Source organism: Saccoglossus kowalevskii, chromosome 5 (genome assembly GCF_978046115.1).
Source record: "Saccoglossus kowalevskii chromosome 5, keSacKowa6.1, whole genome shotgun sequence".
NCBI lineage: Eukaryota > Metazoa > Hemichordata > Enteropneusta > Harrimaniidae > Saccoglossus > Saccoglossus kowalevskii.
In genome coordinates, this window is record NC_140645.1 from 35018993 (window position 1) to 35040688 (window position 21696).

The 21696-nt window shown below is 35.1% G+C and overlaps 1 protein-coding gene across 1 annotated transcript; it reads right to left on the minus strand.

Annotated features, from left to right (window-relative positions):
- Window positions 1-1432: 1432 nt before the first annotated feature.
- Window positions 1433-19961, minus strand: LOC146746096 (macrophage mannose receptor 1-like). The gene is made up of 10 exons (XM_085498965.1): window positions 19845-19961; window positions 18455-18641; window positions 17774-18346; window positions 17033-17250; window positions 15821-16004; window positions 12241-12458; window positions 10812-10995; window positions 2473-2571; window positions 1810-1884; window positions 1433-1662 (listed from the first exon to the last, which is right to left on the minus strand). Exons 1-10 carry the CDS (start codon window positions 19959-19961, stop codon window positions 1433-1435), a joined length of 2085 nt encoding a protein of 694 aa, XP_085355091.1.
- Between the last annotated feature and the right edge of the window lie 1735 nt (window positions 19962-21696).

The window sequence follows — 21696 nt, forward strand, 5'->3', positions numbered from 1 at the left end:
TAATTTTGATATCTCAATATAATGGAGAATTACATAATACCGAGTGTACATGAGACTATGGGAGCAGATTCCCTGTTTCGGCATGACAATGCATCTATTCACCGTGCCAAGCTTGCAATGGAATGGTTTGATATCCCCAAGCCGTTTGGTCGTATAGAGGCCATCGAATAGTCCTGATTTAAACTCGATAAAAAACATGTAGAACCAAATTGGGACCGCTGTACAGAGGTGTCATATGACAAAGTTATCCACCGAGCTGTACACTGCAGTAAAAGAAAAGCTTCAAAGTGTACCATTAGCAAAACGCCATGAACGTGTCAGTTCGGTGCCATCAAGGATGCAAGCTGTTATTCGGAACAACGGTGGAGCTACTCCTTACTGAGATGTAAAAGGCGAGCGGCATACACGTGTACTCGATTCATTGCCCTCTTACGTTACTTTACATGGGAAATCCCATAGATGCACAGGCGTGTGTTGGAAGCAATACTATTTCTCTCGTTTTTGGAGGGTTGTTATTAGATTACTATATTTGTACGGATGCCAATTCATCTTACATTACTTGTAAGGATACACAAATGTCACAAAGTCGTCATCATGTCCTGCCATAGAACGTGTTTCGAATGCAATGAAACAAAACCAATATGGTGGGCACAAAACGAGAAGGTGGAAATTATCTCTACGTGAATATCATTGTAATCAATATTTGCGAGCTCATAGTATCCTGGCAACTACAAAATAAAAAAATGGGCTGTTGGAAACAAAACCATATATTTATTTGAATATTTTGTACAATTCCGTGACAATAAACAGATTTGTTGTCAATTAAATCGAAGTAAAAGCAAGCTGTAGTGTTCTAACAGTAAAGTCATCTTCAATGCGGTGCAATCTAATCAACGTCTTTAGGAATTTAAATATGTTTACAAGATTATTATAATGAAACATCAAGTGATATCTACATTGAACACCTATTCAAATACACATTCTCCCATCCGTTCACTGGGAGAACCAAACATTTAGATTAATGTATGGTAAGTTCAAGTTCACAATTGACCATATATGCTATAAAAGGATTGGTCAATCAGACTGCTTTCATCGTATTTATGTCTTTTTAGATTATATTTGTGGAGTATTCTTTACATGTAGGTCCTATAAAATATCAGCATTATCTGTACATTATGATCTCAAAGACGTATGATGTAATCCCATACAGAGTATATATATTTTGAGAAGCCCTCACTGAATAATGGGTTAATTTTTAAACTGATATTTATTACATTCATTAAATCTAAAGAAAGACAATTTTTGCAATAATAATAATAATAATAAATAATAATAATATTCGGTAATAATACGGTAATCACATTAATACTGCAACGTTTTCCTTAAGGCAGCATGTTATCATATCATCAGACTTTTATGGCGTATCTTAATTTCACGTCATGTGCCATATATGTCCTGGGTTATCGCCCATTTCAATGCTTTCGTTATATTCTTCTATTTCTATTTCTCGTCGTATGTTGTACGTTTTATTACGGGCTGCTCGTTTTGTGTTAGTCTTGCCGCATTCCGAGCATCGAGAGCGTGAAATGTCGAAGCACAAAAGCAGAATAGCGACACATACTACAAATACTACTAAGAGAAGGCCATTGCATAATAGCCATCCTATGAAGACAATAGATATATGTATAAGTTATTGTTAGTGTCGATATTATTCAAACAAAGGACAACAATACAATTTATAATAAAACCTGTATAATATGTCGAAACACATTAACATGTCTCACTCAGTTTAAATTCTTTTTTATTTACCTTTCAAATCGTCACCGTGTTTGTCCATACTAATTGTCACCGAATTTGTGGTATTGTTCACATTCAGAGTATTATCTATATACAGAAAGATAAAATTAAATATACTGCATACATAAAAAAACGATATAATAAGATAAATTTGCCGCGGAGGTATTGAAAAATCATTTTTTTTGCTCTTGCCATGGCAACTTCGGCCATGCCTTTTTTTTTAATTATCAATTTACGAACTAGAGTGAAGGTGTTGCCTGCCAAGTTTGAAAGAAATCGGCCAACACAAAACCATCACAGAGAAATTAATACATGGCGACGACACATACACATACATGTTAGTATAGGTGGTTTGCAAACAAAATATGGCGTCTCGTCAAATCATTCCACTATCGTTACGGATATTTAATCACTTGATATTTCCTACACGCAATAGAGAAACGTCTATATGGGGATATTCTGATACTATTGGGCATAATCGTCATTATGTCTAATAACAAAACCTCATTATGAAGTTTACTACATACATTTTGTCTGGATTTTTAGATACGGAAATGCAGTAATTTCAGTCGATTTACACACAGAACTCGATACCACCTAATACACCGCGCCAAATATTGTCATACTCCATAAACTAGGTCAGAGTTTGTTTTATAGTATAGTATAGCTAAATACCTGTCAAATCTTTTCCGTATGTTGTATCTAAGTCATCAGCCTTCTTACTTGTGGTTGTGTGGCCGTAATTCCTTTCATGGTGTTCGAGACTTACAAGCTCTATGGAATATGAAATTGATTTCTTTTAAAACAAAATGTTATATGTGGCACGTTGTAGCCCTAATTTAAACGCAGATTAGTGAAAGGTGATCAAATGTGTGTGTTGAGTCGATTATACATCGACTTTACCGGGTCTGCATTGATAACGCTGTGATGTAAATGACCCATAGTGTAAAGTTACTAATAAATCATTCATAAACACACGTTCCAGGACTATAAATTATATCCAAACCAGACGAGTGTTTATTTTATAAGAAACATGGTATGAGTTGAATTATTGATGTTTCATATTTATTTATTTTAAAATACTAAATGGCAAAAATATATGTTTATTGTCACGGAATTGTACAAAATATTCAAATAAATATATGGTTTTGTTTCCAACAGCCCATTTTTTTATTTTGTAGTTGCCATATGTTGACCTTTCTATTGACACGCTGTCTTCTCCACCTCTAAACCACTTTACCCAATCTCAACAAAATAATACTTATGGTTAACTTCGGTGAAAAAAAAATACTCCCTAATTCTGAGACAGATTGTAAGGTTCCAACCATGCATTTTTGAGTACTGAAATGTGCACATAGACAGACATGTGTAAATCATACAATGAAGCGAGTGTACGTTAGAAAAAACATTTGTGCATCATACAATGAATAGACTGTACATTAGTCAGAAATGTGTGCATCATACAATGAATAGACTGTACATTAGTCAGAAATGTGTGCATCAGACAATGAATCACTTGTACATTAGACAGACATGTGTGCATCAAAAAATGAATCAACTGTACATTAAACTAATATGTGTGAATTAGACAATAAATCAACTGTACATTAGACTAATTTGTGTGCATCGCACAATGAATCGACTTTACATCAGACTAATTTGTGTGCATCGCACAATGAATCGACTTTACATCAGACAGACATGTGTGCATTAGACAATGAATCGACTGTATATTAGTCAGACATGTGTGCATCAGGCAATGACTCGATTGTGTATTAGACAGACATGTGTGCATTAGACAATGAAACGACTGAACATCAGACAATGAAGCATATAGCTTTAAATTATTGGCATGCATGCTTAAAATAGTATGCATGTTGTTAATCTTTACAATACATGAATGAATACCTATTTCCCCTGTATTCTTAAAATGTTTATTGTTCGTCACACCAAGAGTAGAATATATAATAACTGCCGCCGATTTCTTTGTTGTGGGTGCCGTTGAAAAATCAGTTGTAATGTCTGATTGATAAACATTTTAAACAGTACCAGCTGAAAGATATAAATACACAACCTATGTTTACTATTATGGAGGAGAAGATTTGTACTGAGAATATAGTTATAATGTTTTCAAAATATTGGAGGAATTGTATCATACTACTTTGTTATATGTGTCGCATATAACAAAAACGTCAGCCACCTTGAAACAGCTTGTGTAACAGATGCATGTACAAATGTGTTATATGTTGTTGACGATGTGTAAAGTTTGAACAGTTCAGCGTTGTTAGCAATAGAACTTCAAAAACAGCATTCGTTAAAAAATTGACCCAATCGTGAATTACGGACCGACTATGTTTAATGGACATATGTCCATGCAGGACCGAATTCCAGTTCTTGAATGGCAGGAATGCTTGGTTTTGATGTTGATTTGGAACTAAAATGGCCGCGATTTGGCCATCTCGAATTTTATCATGAAACAGAACCATATGCCTATGCATGTTATGATATAATATATGAGGTATATGTCAAGTTGGGATCGGTAGAAGCATGTCAAAGATATTGTTACAAAATTGCCGCTAGTCATTTTTAATTTGATCTGAAAAATAAAATTATATGCATCACGGTACCATTATATTCAACGTATGTTTAAAGTTTGAACAGAATCATTCACGACCATAGTTTACTTAAACGTTAGTGGCCGTGAAATGACTACAATATAATTCAGCCATTATGATTCTGATCATTAAACAAAAGCGTGTAAAATATAAAGTATAATGTATATGTTACGTTTCAAGGCACGTTGGATATATGGATTCGAAACAGCATTTTTCAAAAAAGTCAAAGATTTTGATTTAAAAAAATAACGTACATCATGACACCATCGTTTAATCAATGTAACAATGGTAAACCAAATCCATCAGCTCACGACTGACATATGATACAAGAGTGATGAAAAAGTGTGATTATATTGTATTTTCGGCCACAATATGGATGCCATCCGGACACCTGAATCACATATGGGCGATATGGGCGATAGAATGTCTGGTAAGTATCAGTGAAGTTTGAAATTAATCGGCACATAAATAACTAATCACATATTTGGAAATTCATTCAAACAGCTGATAAAGGTTCTTCAAAATATAAAACAAACATACTACATCAATGGCTTGAATATGAACTTCGGTGTAAACACATGTTAAGTAAAATGAGCACATCAAGCTCCACACGTGACAACATAGCATGAATGTTAAAGCTAGTCGTACTCTAATGGTGCTTTTTTATTGTAACATGTCTAACAACAGTTGATGGTCTTTAAATCAGATTAACCAAAATGAATTCTACAATAACTAATTTAGTATTCTGATAGATTTGTTGAAACTATCAGTGATCATCCGCCTAAATGATTTTCTTGAAAAACATTAACTTAGCATCGTGGAACATAGCAATCTGTTTCAAAGTCAGCATTTCGATATTGCTAGCTATATGAAAAAATGTAGTATTTTTATCTTCTAAATCAATTCTGCTTCATATGTTGTCAACCACATATTCAAAAATACTAAATATGTGACCTTGTGTGCAGAACGTTTTTTTTACCACTAACATAAAAGCTGTTTTTGAACTTGTTTTTTAAAAAAAGCTTGATGTATAATATGTTTAAGTGTAATATGGTATGGTACTATAAAGTTTGGAAAAGTCTAAAATTGTGATAACAAAAATATTATATTTTGCTTTGTCATTGAAAATACGTATGGATAGAAATTACAGAGTAAAACATTGTTGAACTATTTTCTGATATGTTGCCAATCTGTCTTGAAATAGTGTACAACTTACGCTCTGAATTTGTTGCTCACACACAAAAAAAAACAGAACTCAATATTTTTCTTCCCTTCACCTCAAAATTACCAATAGTCACGAGTGCCCATGTAACCACACTATTTAGCCATTAAAAAAGAAAAAAGAAAACAAAAGTAAAATGTGAATACTGACAAAACATAATTTAATAGACAAAACTTTGACATAGCTGAAGAGTATACATGATTTGTTGCAGTCATTTTTATAATAAAGTATAATTCTAGCATAATGTTGGAAATCCCGAGTCTAATATAGAATGGTGTCTTGCAGTATTACTTTTTGTTTTGGAATATGCATTGTAATTAATCTTCTCATTCAGTGCGAAATCAAAAGATGAAAAGGACCTCATTGCAGTTGGGGTCATAGACAACTTACTGACACTTTCAAAGTTTCATTAGCATGTCATCTTATCGACACTAAGCATGTAAGAGCAAGCTAGGAACACTATGCACCAGTACATTTTCAGCGAGTATGCTATTTACGAGAAGCGTACAATGCTTGTAAGATAGCTTAGCCAGGAAAATCCAAGGCTCTTTAGGTAATTTTTGAATTACACTTCGACCCCTACCCGTCTGATGACAATTTATTCTTTCTGCTAGAGATTCGCTACTGCTGCGGAGAGACAACACCAGCATGGCCAGATCAATCGATTATAGAATCATAGAATGTGCAGATTCACTCGACGAGCATGGTGTCGTCGGCCAGGATTCCACTGATTGTTTTTCTCACCGCTTCTACACTCTTCAGTACTTCCTCCACGTTGGTGGGGCTCTTATGTTTAAGGTTCTTTAACCTATTTAGTTTCATGCCTTAATTGTTCATCACCAGAGGATAAATGCAAGTTATTTCTAAAACCACTCCAGTGTTGACATCTGTAAGGTGTTCTCCACTAGCACAACAGCAACTGAGATGTAACAGCATTTAACTTGTCCTAAATATTGTTAATGGAGCGCAGCACCAGGTTTCCTTTTATCTGTGTTTGTGAGACTCGGGTCAGGTTAAACACATCTGTGTCGTCCATACAACCATACCATTTGTCCTGGCGAATAGGTCAATTGCATTAGATTCACAAAGCTATTTTTCTGCCATGTTTGAAGTATAATTAAAAAATTACTCCAAGTTCGAAAAAACTCTGAGTCAGTTTAGTCACAAGCATAACTCTAACAAGTGCTTATGAAACATTCTTAAGTTCAAATGTGCTTGTCAATCTGTCATCATCATCAACAATCCCAGGAATATCAAGCAGAGCCAGCGGTTTCTGTTTTTTGTTTCAAAGCATGGGAATATGGCATCATTGTTCTAAGAACTTCATTTTTGGTGATTATCATCACTATGACGACAATTTAACTGTGGTGCATAACCTGAGCTTCTTCATCATGAAGAAGACCACAATTAATAAAGTTATGTTAGTTATGAGATCTACTACTCATACACCTACCTCTGGAAACCCGTCAAATAGCAAAAGTACATATTGCACCAAGGCATTGACACCGTGCATGCTATCATAATTTTGAATACTTATGGCAAATATTTATACTTCATACTGTATTCCCTCCAAAGGCGATGTCAGTGCTAGCAATAATGTCAAGAACATCAATCTGGATTACTAGGTTTTAAAAAGGCTTTAAAATACACAACTACTATGAGTGTGTTCTGCACAACGTAAAGTTCAGCTAAGACATGAATGACACATTGTGGATCATGAAATTTAATTCAATGTCCCTCTTACAGCATGAATGGAAGTACCTAATGATGACCATGTGCATAGCCACACATTATTTCAACGACCAACACCTGTTAAACATTAGAGCTAAATATAGAATATTTCTATACACAGAAAGTATGCATAGTACTGACGGAAACGGGCTTGTCAATACAATACAATTGTGTTCGGGAAAAATGATGAATGGAAAGTTCACAGCTGAGCACAAAGAGCATAAACATCATGATATAGCTATAGAGCAACTTCAAGCAAAAGAAAGTGCCTTGTCTAGCAAACAGTCTGACCATCTAGATTAATGTTGATCTTAATAAGCAAAGGCATGCACAGACCTTTCAGATCTCTTCAAATAGCTACTACATTGTTAGAAGTGGGCTAATGTGATAAAGTCACAAAGTTCCAGGGCTAGTTATAACTACTGAAAAATCATTCCTGAAGCTCTGGCATCAAGACAAGTGATTGAACAATAGTACTGATTTTGGCGTGTTGTATAGTCTATCAAACCATCAATTATGTCTTTTAAGCATCCCTCACAGTATAATTTCATGGAAAACACGATAATGCCCTAAAAACAAACATCTTCTCCACTGTTCCTGGTCATCTCAGCTTTGGAAAGTAAAAGCTAATTAAAGTCTTCGTCAGCTGTTCATTGCTGCTACCAGTCTGGCGAGCTGGGGCATTTCATTCAGTGTGGTCGCTCCAGGTTTACCAGATTCCTAGCCCAGTCACAAAGGCTGATGAACTTGAGATGTATTATTTGTTTATTGAACCACTTTCTAGATTCATTCAACTGTGGTGCCAACTTACATCAAGCGGACATCACACAAGGCTCTCACATGCTGAGTACTGAACCATCAATTGTGAGGTTCTACGTGTATGCATATTGGTATAAGCTGGTCCACATCATACTTATATGAACTTCAAAAGCTGATGCTGCTATCGTAAAGAAAAAAAGGTCATTTATTGCAAACCTGAGCCGAATGTTAATATAGTGCCAAAACCTCTTCAGATATGGCTTGGCCTCTGTTTCCACCTAAAGCAAGGGCGGTAGGCAAAAGTGCCTGGGTTAATAAATTACTAGAGATAATACATGAATATTTTCCTCCTTGAAAGTTATTAGCAGCATTCTAGAAATAAAAAAACAGTACTACGAGCATTACCGTGGTGACATGTTTTGACTGGAATTCGTACATATATTGGTTTTGAGTCTTGCTCAGACTCTTGAGTTTTAGAAAACGTACGTCGAGCGCGTACAAGACATGGCCGCGCGCTTTTTGAAAAAAATCTCGAATGCAGGACGCTTCTATCACACTCTTCATAATAATAGACGGGGTATGACACATCCAAAGCTAACCAATAGGTTTTCGCCATATAGAACACGTGACCTGCAATTTTTTATCCAATGCTCGTACCATTGCTTACGTGTACGATGCTCTTCTTTGCATTATTATGCATGTCTGCCTTATATAAACAAGGTAACACAATGTTCGATCATTAAAAATCATAACTCAATAATCTTGGCTTAATATCGAATGTTTGCTGTGAAATGCAGAAACTTTAATAATCGATGGTGTTCCGTCACTCATGATGCATCGCTGTCACTAGATGCGTAGTTACTTCAATGACGGGCGAAATAAGCATCCCGGAAATAAAACAACTATATACCCTCACACTACCGCAGCTACTGATGTGTTGTGTACAACCAACTTCACAGGTGACTCTGATTTTGAAAAATATTTGTACAATTGGCGGGCGTCAGGGTGCGATATCTCAAAAATAGGCTCGATCAAGCAAAACTTTCAATATGTCCATGACAAATTTGGTTTATTTCTGTATTAATAAAGATTGTTTAAAACCATCACATAAAAAAGTACTTAATATTTTACACTAAAATAATGATGATGTGGTTATTTGGCACTCGACCGTCAACTATGAACACCATGAATAATGTTCGTGAACGAGAAGTCTGGTAAGCGATGTGTCCAAAAAAGGAACACACTGTGTCATACGCCGTCTATAGTTTCGCTAAATATTTCTCCTTTATGGCGGAAACCAAGGAAACGAGAAATGTTCACGCGAGCGTGAAGCAGAAAACAAAATCGTTTCTTTTGGATATTTGCCAATGGCGAATGGTACATTCAGAATTGTGTACATATATAAAGTACATTTAGACATAGTTATTAAAAGTAAATGTATTGTTATTATTCAAATTATTCAAACATTTAAAAATTGTCATTAGTCCTGGCTTATCTGACACTTATGCCTACCGTCCTTGACCTAAAGTTGGTTACATAACATCATTTGATGTTGATGCTAACAATGTATCTATTGTCATTGTCAAGATGCTACCATAGCCACATTCTATGAAGGCCTATGAAAGCCTGCTGGATGTTGCTTACGTGACTGAGTTCCCTTCTTCCAGCTATTTCTTTTGCCATTTTGGCGCAATAACTTGTTAACATTCAGGTTTTTTCACCACCACCACCAAGAAACCAGAGCGCAATTGACTAGTTTTTGGTTACGTGACGAATTAGACTAAGGACAGCCATTGTGATGGATGAGCATAACTTCCTATTACACCAATTCTTGCAATTTTTAAACTTGAAATCTGTCCTTGTTATACATCTTATAACGATCACATGCTTGAGAATTCGGTACCCTAGGTGTGCGGACCACTTATGTACATCTGGCTCATAGGGGTTTATTGCTGGCCTCTAAAAGCAACTTCAAAATACTCCAATCACCCTATAGGTCTCACATTAGAGGTCACAAACTCTCATTGGAACCTAATTGACTGGGTGTGCTTTTTAGATGAGGTAGAGACTACAGGCAACGTTAATTGTTTTCTATGGTAATGTGTGTGAGCCGTATATGTATATTAATCCCTACCAATATGCGTGGTAAATAATGATATATATATATATATATATACATTTAAAATCCTTGTTGAGCTGGTGAAATATCATTCATGTATAGTCACCATTGTCAAACATTGATGCTTGATGAAAGGCTATGGTAGAACAATTTGTCCACTGTCATCCCGGTGCAATTTTATTGCATATTTCTGAATAAGAATTTGCAATACATCATACAGAGCAAAAGCTATATATATATATATATATATATATATGTACATATATACATGTACAGTGTATTCACTCTGTCTGCTGCTGACATTAGAACAACAGTCATTAATTTATTTTTTTGTAATATTGTGTATAAAGTTATCCGATAAAATATCCAGATGGAGATATATAATGTTTTGTTTATATACTGTGATCTCCAGTCACTAAATCAAAGTAGATTTTTAGCAAATTCTGAAGCAGACAAACACAATCTAATATATAATAAGTTGAGCTTATTCAATGTTAAAGAAAAGTTAAAGTTAAAGAAGCAATAATTACATGACTATGACAATGGCTCATGATACCAACATACTTACCAATCAATTTAGATTTCTCACATATGTAATTACGCGCCAATTCCCCATAGGCGTCGTTCCAATTCGAATTCTCACAAAGTAACTCAATAAAATGTTCTTTTCCCATGTCGTTGTTTGGTTCTCCAGCATTCCAGTTTGTGTAACTGATGCTGGTGCCATCAATCCATACCCATTGACCCTCAACCTATAAAATTGACGTTCATAGTGACTTTACTACTACCCAAATGATAAATGATATTACAAATAAAATTATGTTTCCTATTATTTCTGTATACCCATTGTGTTAATATGTGTATTATAAACAGGCCACATGCATTGATATGCAGATCATAAATAATAATAAATATAGATGCATTTGTAAGCAAAGTGCATTATCGATGCATTATTCTTAGCCAATGCACCCATTCTAGTATGTTAACGAGGATTAATGACCACATTTTAGTAAAGCATTATTAAGAAAAAGAAAACAGTAACAGTGGGTGCTGAATAAAAACTGTCAAATATTGTGTAAAGCCATGGCATAATGGCCACGAGGTAAAGGGTGGAATAACTGTATGGATATGAAACCGCTAGCATTATTAATTACCTGCGCCAGAATATAATAATTATAGAATTCAAACTTAGCCCACGTGTTCTACATATCACCAGCAACACATATTTCAGAGATATAAATACAGCGTGAGTTTTTGTGTTTTCGTACTATATAGTAAAATTATTAAGACAATTATTTTTTGGCAAAGGTCACATTATGAGCTCAAATATGTTATCGGTTACAGCTAGGGCATTCAAAGTCGGCACATTTGTCTTAGTACTCATTTGCTCGTTCAATTCACAAGGTCACATTGTGAGTTTATGAACGTTCATTATACACGGGGAAATAGCCAGGGCCTTCACAAATGCACAAGTTTTATTTGTGACTAGCATGATCTGGTTAGCTTGATATGTTTAGTGTGTTTGTTTTTCAATTATCTTCGTAGTATAGCTATTTTGAAAAAAAAATGCATTCAGACTAAAAGTCGACGTCGTAGTACAAGTATTTCTGTGTTCACAATATAATTGCAGGTAAAATATAGCTACTGTATTTTACACTGGTACAGGCGTTTCTCTGATAATTCCAATATTAACATGTTAGGATATACATGTATATACCAATACAGTGTCTCTAATTTTGCATTAGAATACTTATTTTAGTACAACGTGATATGTATTAGATTATGAGAAAATGATGGATTTGTTCGATTGTATATGTTCGAATTAATCTCCTTTCAATTATATCAGCTGACATTTGCCACAGCATTTGCTTTAAAAAAAATCATTAATTAGTGTACTTAACCCTATGAGTAAGTATAACCATTTGTGGGGTGTAAACACATCCAACATATGCATTCGGAGGTGGATTATTGAATTTGTATCAATATCATTAACTTACTACATTATCTGTCCCACCAAGCCACCAGTTTGGGTTGCACTTATCACTATGAGCAGCGTTAATTATGTCAAAGATAAACTCATTCTCAGCTTTAGTACTGATGCTCACAAGATAGCTGTCCATTTTCTCACATTGCCTCTTTGCTGAAAACCAGTTGTTTGTGTCAGTACTGAACCAATATAAGGAGTCTTCAAATTCAAGCCACGTCACATTACTGTCTAAGATAAGAATGTATTACGTTTTAGATAATCTCAGTTACAGCGCGTGAGTTGTCGTCGATATCTGCATTTCAGACATGCCAGGACCGATTATGTTTACTTTTCAAATACACATATTTCATCATCTCATGGCTGTAATAATAAGCACTGATTTAAATGTATTTCAATACATAAAGTGGCTCAAAAGATTTCACTGGAAACATTGAAAAATGGTTAATTATTTTACCAATTGAGTAAACATTTGCTCAGGACGTCATAATTTGCACATATACACGTGTATATAGACAGAGTGGCCACAAAGAGGTTGGAAAACTGTATCAACAGAGCAAAGCGAGTTTCAAAGACTCACTGACGGGGTCAGATAAAATTTGCCAGTGTTCCGCACATAGAATTATATCTCGGCCCAAAAGGAGACGTTTATTCTCATTTATGTATTCTTGAAAAGATTGGATAATTTTCAAAGAAATTTAATAATGAAAACACAAGGATTTAGTTTTCAATGCTGACGTGGACGGACCATCTGTTTGTTTTGCGTTCCGGTTTGTTTTTCCAGCAGTCTCGTTTGAAATTGGTCGATGACTCATCCCAAATTTTTACTAAGAATATTTCATATTTCGAAATGAAATAAAAACTATGGAAGTAGAATATTTTTTATCGGACACGGTAAATACAGTTCTATGCCTGAAAATTCCTGAAACAATGAAAATATTTAAAATGTTAACTCAATTTCACGTACAAGCATCGCTTTATATAATGAACTACATGTTTTCCTCATGAATTACCAACTAAAATATTGAGATATGATGACTAATTATTAGTAACCCTAAATTAGCTATATATTGAGCCAATCTGTGAAAAAAATTAAAAGAAGTTAATTTCAGCTGATTTTGATAGGTATGGTATGGTATGAACAACTAAAAAAAAAGAAACGGAGATAGGGGCTGGGGAAACTTTTTTATCGGAGGTCAAAGGTCATTATCCTTTGCCAAAATAGCTATGATTCTTGTATGAATCATATTACATCACCAGAATATAGTATTTAGGTAAAATTGGTGTAAAAATGCGCAGAATTACAGACTGTACATTAGTCAGATATGCGTGCATCAGACAATAAATCGACTGCACTTTAGTCAGACATGTGTACATTAGACAATGAATCGACTGTACATTAGACAAACATGTGTACATCAGACAGTGAATCGACTGCACATTCGACAAACATGTGTCTATCAGACAATGAATTGACTGTACATTAGACATACTTGTGTGCATCAGACAATGAATCGACTGTACATGCTTAAAATAACATGCATGTTGTTGATAAATTAATATCATGAATGAATACCTGTTGCCTCCCTTGTCTTAAGATGTTAATTGTTTGTCACACCAAGAGTAGGATGTATAATATCTGGCACCGATTTCTCAGTTGTAATGTCTGATTGATAAACAAATTCCACAGTACCAGCTGAAAGATATAAATACACAGCATTTGTTTATTATGAAGGAAATGATTTGTACTGAGAATATTGTAATAATGTTTTCCAAATGTTGGATGGATCGTATAATACTGCTTTGTTTTATGTGTAGCATATAACAAAACCGTCAGCCACCTTGAAATGGCTTGTGTAACAGGTGCATGTGCAAATGTGTTACATGTTGTTGATGTATGCGTAAAGTTGTCTTTAGGGAGAAATGATGAGTGGAAAGTTCACAGCTGAGCATAAGGAGCATCGATATCATGATTTAGCTCTAGAGCAACTTCAAGCAACAGAAACTGTTTTGTCTAGTAAACAGTCTGAGCATCGAGATTTTTGATGCTTTTAATCAGCAAAGACATTCACAGACATTACAGGTCTCTTCGGATAACTACTACATTGTTAAAAGTGATCTAAAGTGATAAAAGACACAACGTCCCAGGGTTATTTATAACCACTAGACAATCATTCTGCCATCAAGACAAGTGATTGAACAATAGTACAGATGTTGGCGTGCTATCTAGTCTATCAAACACTCAATTATGTCTTTTATGCATCCCTCACAGCATAATTTAATGGAAAACCCGAGGATGCCCTAACAACTAAAACAAAGTCTTCTCCACTGTTCCTGGTCACATCAGTTTTGGAAAGTGAAAGCTACTGAAAGTCTTTCTCAGCTGTTCATTACTGCTCCCATTCTGGCGAGCTGGCCCATTTCAACTAGCGTGGTTCCTCTAGGTTCACCAGATTCAATACCCAGTCGCCAAGGCTGATAAACTTGTGTTGTATTATCTGTTCGTTTAACCACTTTGTAGATCATTCAACTGTGGTGCCAACTTAATCAAGATTACATCGGACAAGGTTCTCACATACTGAGTACATAACCACAAATTGTGTACTTCCACGTGAATGATATTGGTATTAGCTGGTCCACATCATACTTATATGAACCTCTGCTGATGCTGCTATCTTTAGAAAAAAGATCATTTATTGCAACATTAGCCGTATGTTAATATAGTGCCCAAAATCTCTTCAGGTATGGCTTGGCCTCAGTGTCCACCTGAAGCTGGTTACACAGTATCATTTGATGTTGATGCTAACAATTTATATATTGTCATTGTCAAGATGCTACCCTGGCCACACTCTATGAAGGCCTTCTGGATGGTGTCAGGAAGGCTGACGTGTCTGGGTTCCCCTTTTCCAGCTATTTGCTTGCCACTTTGGTGCAAGAACCGGTTAACATTCAGGTTTTTTTCACCATCACCATAAAACCAGAGCGCAATTTGCTAGTCTTTGGTTGCGTGACGAATTAGACTAAGGACGGCCATTATGATGGCTGAGCATAACTTCCTATTACACCAATTTCTGCAATTTTTACTCGTGTAGATATCTTTCCTTGTTATATGTATTATAATGATCAGATGCTTCAGAAATCGGTGCAGACTAGTAATATACCCCGGGTATGCAGACCACCTATCTTTGAATAAGAATTTGAAATACACCATACAGAGCCAGTGATTATATATATATATATATATATATATTTACTATTTAACTTGTCATATGAATTGACCAACATATCAGTGCATTCACTCTGTCTGCTGCTGACATTAGAACAACAATCATTAATATATTGTGTGTGTTGTTGTGTATCATCTTATCAGATAAAATATCAACATGGAGATATATCATCTTTGTTATGTCATTTGATCTACTGTAACTATATCGAAGTTAATATTTAGCAAATTCTGAAGCAGAAAACAAACATCTAATATAATTAGTTGAGCTTATTCGATGTTACATTTCGTTACAGAAATGTTTCTGTATAAGTTAGAGAAGCAATAATTGCATGACCATGACAATGGATTATGAGACCAACATACTTACCAATCAATTTAGACTTTTCACATATGAATGTATGTGCAACTTCCCCAGGGGCGTCGTTCCAATTCGAATTCCCACAAAGTAACTCAATAAAATGTTCATTATCCATGTGGTTGTTTGGTTCTCCATAATGCCAGTTTGTGTAACTGATGCTGGTGCCATCAATCCATACCCATTGTCCCTCAGCCTATGAAAGTGCCGTTCATGGTTACTTTACTACTATCCGAATGATAAACGATATTTCAAACAAAATTTATGTTTCCTATTATTTCAGTAAAACCATTGTGTAATATGTCTTGATGCTTTATGCTTAGTCAATGCACACATACTTGTATGTTAACGAAAAATAATTGCCACTTTTTGATTGGTAAGATATTTCATTTTAGAAAAGCATTATCTGGAAAAATAAAAACTAGTAAATTAGAACTGATTAGAGGAAGGAAATAGTACTATTCTTGCAGACAATGGGTGCTGAATGAAACTGTCAGATATCGAGTAAAAGCATGACATAATGGCCACGAGGTAAAGAGTCTAATAACTGTATGAATATGACACCACTATCATTTAAAGTCGGCAAATTTGTCTCACATGCGACTCATAGCTACCACTTTTGAAAATTATTACTCATGTTGCTCGTTTAATTCACAAGATCACAATGTGATCTTATGAATGTTCATTATACACGGGAAAATAGCTAGGACCTTCACATGTGCATTAGTTTTATTTGTGATTAGCATGATCTGGTTAGATTGATAAGTTTAGTATTTGTAAAAAAATGTATTCAGACTGAAAAAGTCGACATAGTAGGACACGTGTTTCTGTGTTCACAATATAATTGCAAGTAAAATATAGCTATTGCATTTTTTACTAGTACAGACGTTTCTCTGGTAATCCCAATATTTACATGTTAGGGTAAAGCTCAAGGTCACGGTATACATGTATATACAAATACAGTGTCTCGGATTGTGCATTAGAATAGTCATTTTAGTACAACATGATATCTATTACATTATGAGAAAATGATGGAACATATACTCTACCGATTGTATTTGTTCGAGTTAACCTCCATGTCAGCTTACATTATCATTAATTGACTCACTTAACCCTGTGAGTAAGTATAATTATTCGTGGGGTGCATACTACACAAGTATACTCATACAACATATGTATTCTGAGGTGGACTATGCAATTTGTATCATAGTATCAGTAACTTACTACATGATCTGTCCCACCAAGCCACCAGCTTGGAAAGCACTCATCACTATGAGCAGTGTTAATCACGTCAAAGATAAACTCATTCTCAGCTTTAGTATTGATGCTTACAAGATAGCTGTCAATGTTTTCACATTGCTTCTTTGCTGAAAACCAGTCGTTTGTGTCAGTACTGAACCAATATAAGGAGTCTTCAAATTCAAACCACGTCACATTACAGTCTAAGATAAGAATGCATTTCGTATTAAATAATCCCAGTTACAGCGCGAGAGTTGCCGTCGATATCTGCATTTCAGATACATGTCATTACCGATTATGTTTACTCTTCAAATACACATATTTCATCATCTCCTCTCGTTTGATAATGGTCGATGACACACCCTAAGTTTTTACCTAGAGTATTTAATATTTCGGAATAAAAACTATATATGGAAATGGAATGTCATTTATTTGAACACATACATCAATAATGCTGTTATTTCGCGGGATATACAGTTTATGCCTGAAAACTCTTGAAACAAAGAACATATTTGAAATATTTACTCAATTTCATATAAGTTTCAATAATTCGTGTAAACCATAAATACTATTTTGATAATGAACTACGATGAACTACATATATAACATATACAGTTTATGACTGTTTGACCTGGGTACAGTGCTGAAAGTAGTATATTTTAACAACGACAAACACTAAAGTTATACTATACATCTATATGATGCGAGGAATATATTATTGCTCACCGCAGTTATCAGCGTCTTTGATCACAACGTGATGTAGATTCCATATTTTAAAATCACTCCACGCAATAATATCACCATACGAACCAGTGTTGCTGCAATTATCAGCCATTTGCAACATATCGCTACTTGCCAAGCGTCTGCTCCAAATGTTAACGGAAGTAATCTCCACGTGGAATGACTCATCTGTTGTCATTTGATTACCAACAGTTAAATATCCATCACTAGATAACGTATGATATTCATTCACATTCATGATGGTGTTCAGTAATCCATCAATATACAACTCCACATGCCCTTCCTGTACCATCCATATTATGCAGATGTGATAGAAACATCCATATATTATACTGTTTGTCAGTGGTCCACATCGATGGTTGACACATATTTCGAGATCGTTAGATTTCACCAATTTCAAACTGTGTACACCATTATTATACGCTAAGATAGTACCACGTGACTGTATATGAATTGAAATGCACGTGCAGATGGACGTCTCGGACATGTATGTTGTTGTATGCGAGATATTGGCAGAGGACGAATCAACAAATAAAATTGAAGCATCTTGGCCAATTCCTGTAATCAAAAAAGAAAAAATGAAATAGGTACAATCTATTGACAGTCTCTTGATAAATTGTGTCGATGTTTTCTGAACGTCTTTTGTTACTTAATTACTATGCCTACCATAATGCGAAGCTTGTTTTTCACATACAAATGGCAAAATTTCACTACAAATTTGGTCATTCCAATTTGATAAAGTCAGACTAAACTGCATACAGTCTTCATTATTGTATTTATCATTCGGTTCTCCAGCATTCCAGTTTGTATATTGCATTTCTCGTCCACCATGCCATATCCAATGATCTTCTATCTGGGAAGAGTATGCGAACATTATAGCATTAGTCTCGATCTAGTCATCTTGTATCTGGCACTGTAAGACGTACGTTTCTACTCGACATAATAATCTGGCTCAATATATGATGGTAATATCAACTTATTGGAGTTAGCTAACATGGTTCGAGAAGAAAAATTAATTGATATTGTAAACAATGTTAAAACTATTGCAAATGTTATAGGAAAAATCAATGTACGTAAGGTATTCCTGCTTTATAGCTTTCACAGCAAACTCAAGACGTAATTGACGCGATGTCCTTGCGCCGTCTTTACAGTATTTCGTATATCAGTATAAATGCAAAGATTCACCACTACAAATATTATATGTGTTTAGTTGTTTTTGCTTTGTTTTGCTTCGTTTTTGCTTCGCATACATAAAAACATATTCGAGGTCACTTGATTTTCATTATTACCCAGAACTTGATATACTGTCACGTGACCACGATCTGGCCAATCGACGTGATAGTATGGCACAAGTAATTGTCGACTAGAAAAGGTTTTATTGATTACGATAAAGCCAAGGTCATAACTATTTTGAGGGTTGACAAATAGTTATATAGTTATCGATATAAATACAAAATAATATAAATGATCTCCTTTGTTTCCACACATGGAGTCGTATAATTATCTTAAAAAAATCAACAAATTCTGAAATGCAAAATTTACTTTCAGCTTTAGCAACAGTCAGGTAACATTCCACCGACTAAAACATATAGCTATATTGTTCTATGATTGTCTTCCGGTTACTAGTATTTACAAAGAAAAAGTTTATCATAATGTGATCAGAAAACGTTACAATTGATCGACCTATTTGCAAATCAAATATGATCAGTTTAATTCACATACACAATTCATGTCATGGGTCGGCAAAATATTGTCACCAAGATCATTATCTCTAGATCGCAAATATTTAAAGAAGTGATATGTGATGTCTCGTTCAATTATATGTTTTACAGTGTTTCATTCTGGCCATAAGGAAAATTCAATTGAACAATAAACACCATGCTCGCGACCTAGCCCACACATAGAAACTGACCAGGTTCAGAAATCTATATGATCGCAACTGGGTAGGCTAATATTGAAATCGGTTTCGGTAATGCAAGTCAAAGAACTTACTACACTTATTAAATAAATTTGATATTGTAGGTTCCCTCATGAGATAAGATATGAAATTCCTAACCTGGTTATCCGATCCCCCAGTCCATACGTTTGCAGAGTCCGGTAATATGCGTGTAAGTATGTAAAAAATGAAGTTCTCTTCTGCCTCGTCGTCGATTGACGTAAGCAAGCTATCCATTCTTTCACATTTGTCTCTAGCTGAATACCAGTCAAGTATGATGTTTATCGAATTACTGAACCAGTAGCATCGACCGTCAAAATATTTCCAACCATTTTCACATACTGGATATAAGAAATAAAAACCATGCGAAATATATCTTAAAACATAAATCAGTATAAATTACAGGCGTATTACGAAAAAATAGAAATAAGAAATAAGCAAAACGTGATTCAGACCCACATACCACCTTGCAACTGTTATTATACGCGCACCTCACTGCGTCTAAAATGACTTCAAATGGCGTGTAATCGGCGTGGATCTAAAGTGATGCACAAACCTAATTTCTGTCGTCATCAACAGATACATACATTTGAAGCGGGATAACGCCCTCAAAATGCTTAGACGTTTGCCATGTTTCTGGAAAAAGCAGGACATCCGAATGTGCGAGTACACAATAGTTGGATTTTATTGATGGATTGGCAATTGTAATATAAATAACTAATGAATACTTTTCACATGAGTATTTTTACTGATTTTTTCTACGGTTGTTCTGACGAACCGAAATATATGTCCTTGAGCAGAATGGGAAATATTACACAAAAAAGGGTTTATTGTTCTTTCAATGTGTGTGGCAACCTCCAAAAAATCATCCGCTGATTTTGGGAGGTTGTCTATCATTCAAGTACTAACCATGTCCGATTGAGAACGTTGACATGAGAGGATTTTCCGTTAAGATCTGTCCATTTTCACAGGCCAGTTAATATTTGCAAAGATTGGAATGACAATGCACAGGTCAAGGGTTAATTAATGACAACCCCCCTTATTAAGGCGATGTTACATGAGTGTTTGGGAAGAGCTATGTAGAGGTGTCAACAGATTATGTAAAAAACGAAATACACTGTAATCATGCACACTCACTCTGAAAGGTTATTCAAAAGTAATTATATGTTAGTAAATAGTTGAAATATCTGTTGAAGGGTTGTAATATATGGACATGCACGCTGTTAATGCATTGTTTTACAGAACACTTAGTATATTGTGTGAATTTACCAAGTATGGTATAACAATACAACAGTGTATATATGCTGTTAGTCTTATACCTGTTCACTGTTTTTTGTAACAAGAGAAACTGCTATAATATTGAGTTCAGCTACTAAAAACATTTTTACCGTTTAATGGCGCCTATATATAAGCATGACAACCAGAGTATACAGTGAAAATCTCGCGGATGTGCAGATGAAACCAATGCTCATAGGGAGCCCAGAGATGAAGACGCGTCTCAGAGGTGTTTAACAAGAACGAGTGTATTCCTTTTTATCATGGAAATATAATACGTATTTTCAGTATGCTCTTTGCGACTCATTTCGGAAACAGTGTTTAAGTTGGGATAAAACCATAATTGCATCTATAAGATGGCCTGAAATTTTTAAGGGAGCGTTTAACATCCCTAAAACTACTGTCGCCGTTAACTCGCTGATGATTTCCCGATGTCACTTTAGCTCACAAACCCCTGAATAATCTGTAAATAAATACCAATGGCCTATTGTCGGTATGCTCTGTGTGACCCATTCCTGAAACAGTTTTTAAATGGGGACAACATCATACGTCTATGAGATTCAAGTGTAATGCCTGACATTTCGAAGAGATCGTTTTGCTTTGATTTCTCCAGATAAATCCCGGTCGTACATCCGGAGCCTGAAATGACTATCACCGGGAATTCGCTAACGATTGTCCAGTCTTCTCACTTTAACTC

Coding starts and splice junctions, on each gene's coding strand:
- LOC146746096 (XM_085498965.1), bottom strand. CDS start 19,961: ATGGATAGCTTGCTTACGTCAATCGACGACGAGGCAGAAGAGAACTTC. Junction 1,885..2,472: donor ATACGGAAAAGATTTGACAG/GTATTTAGCTAT, acceptor TTCTGTATATAG/ATAATACTCTGAATGTGAAC. Junction 1,663..1,809: donor ACACGGTGACGATTTGAAAG/GTAAATAAAAAA, acceptor TTGTCTTCATAG/GATGGCTATTATGCAATGGC.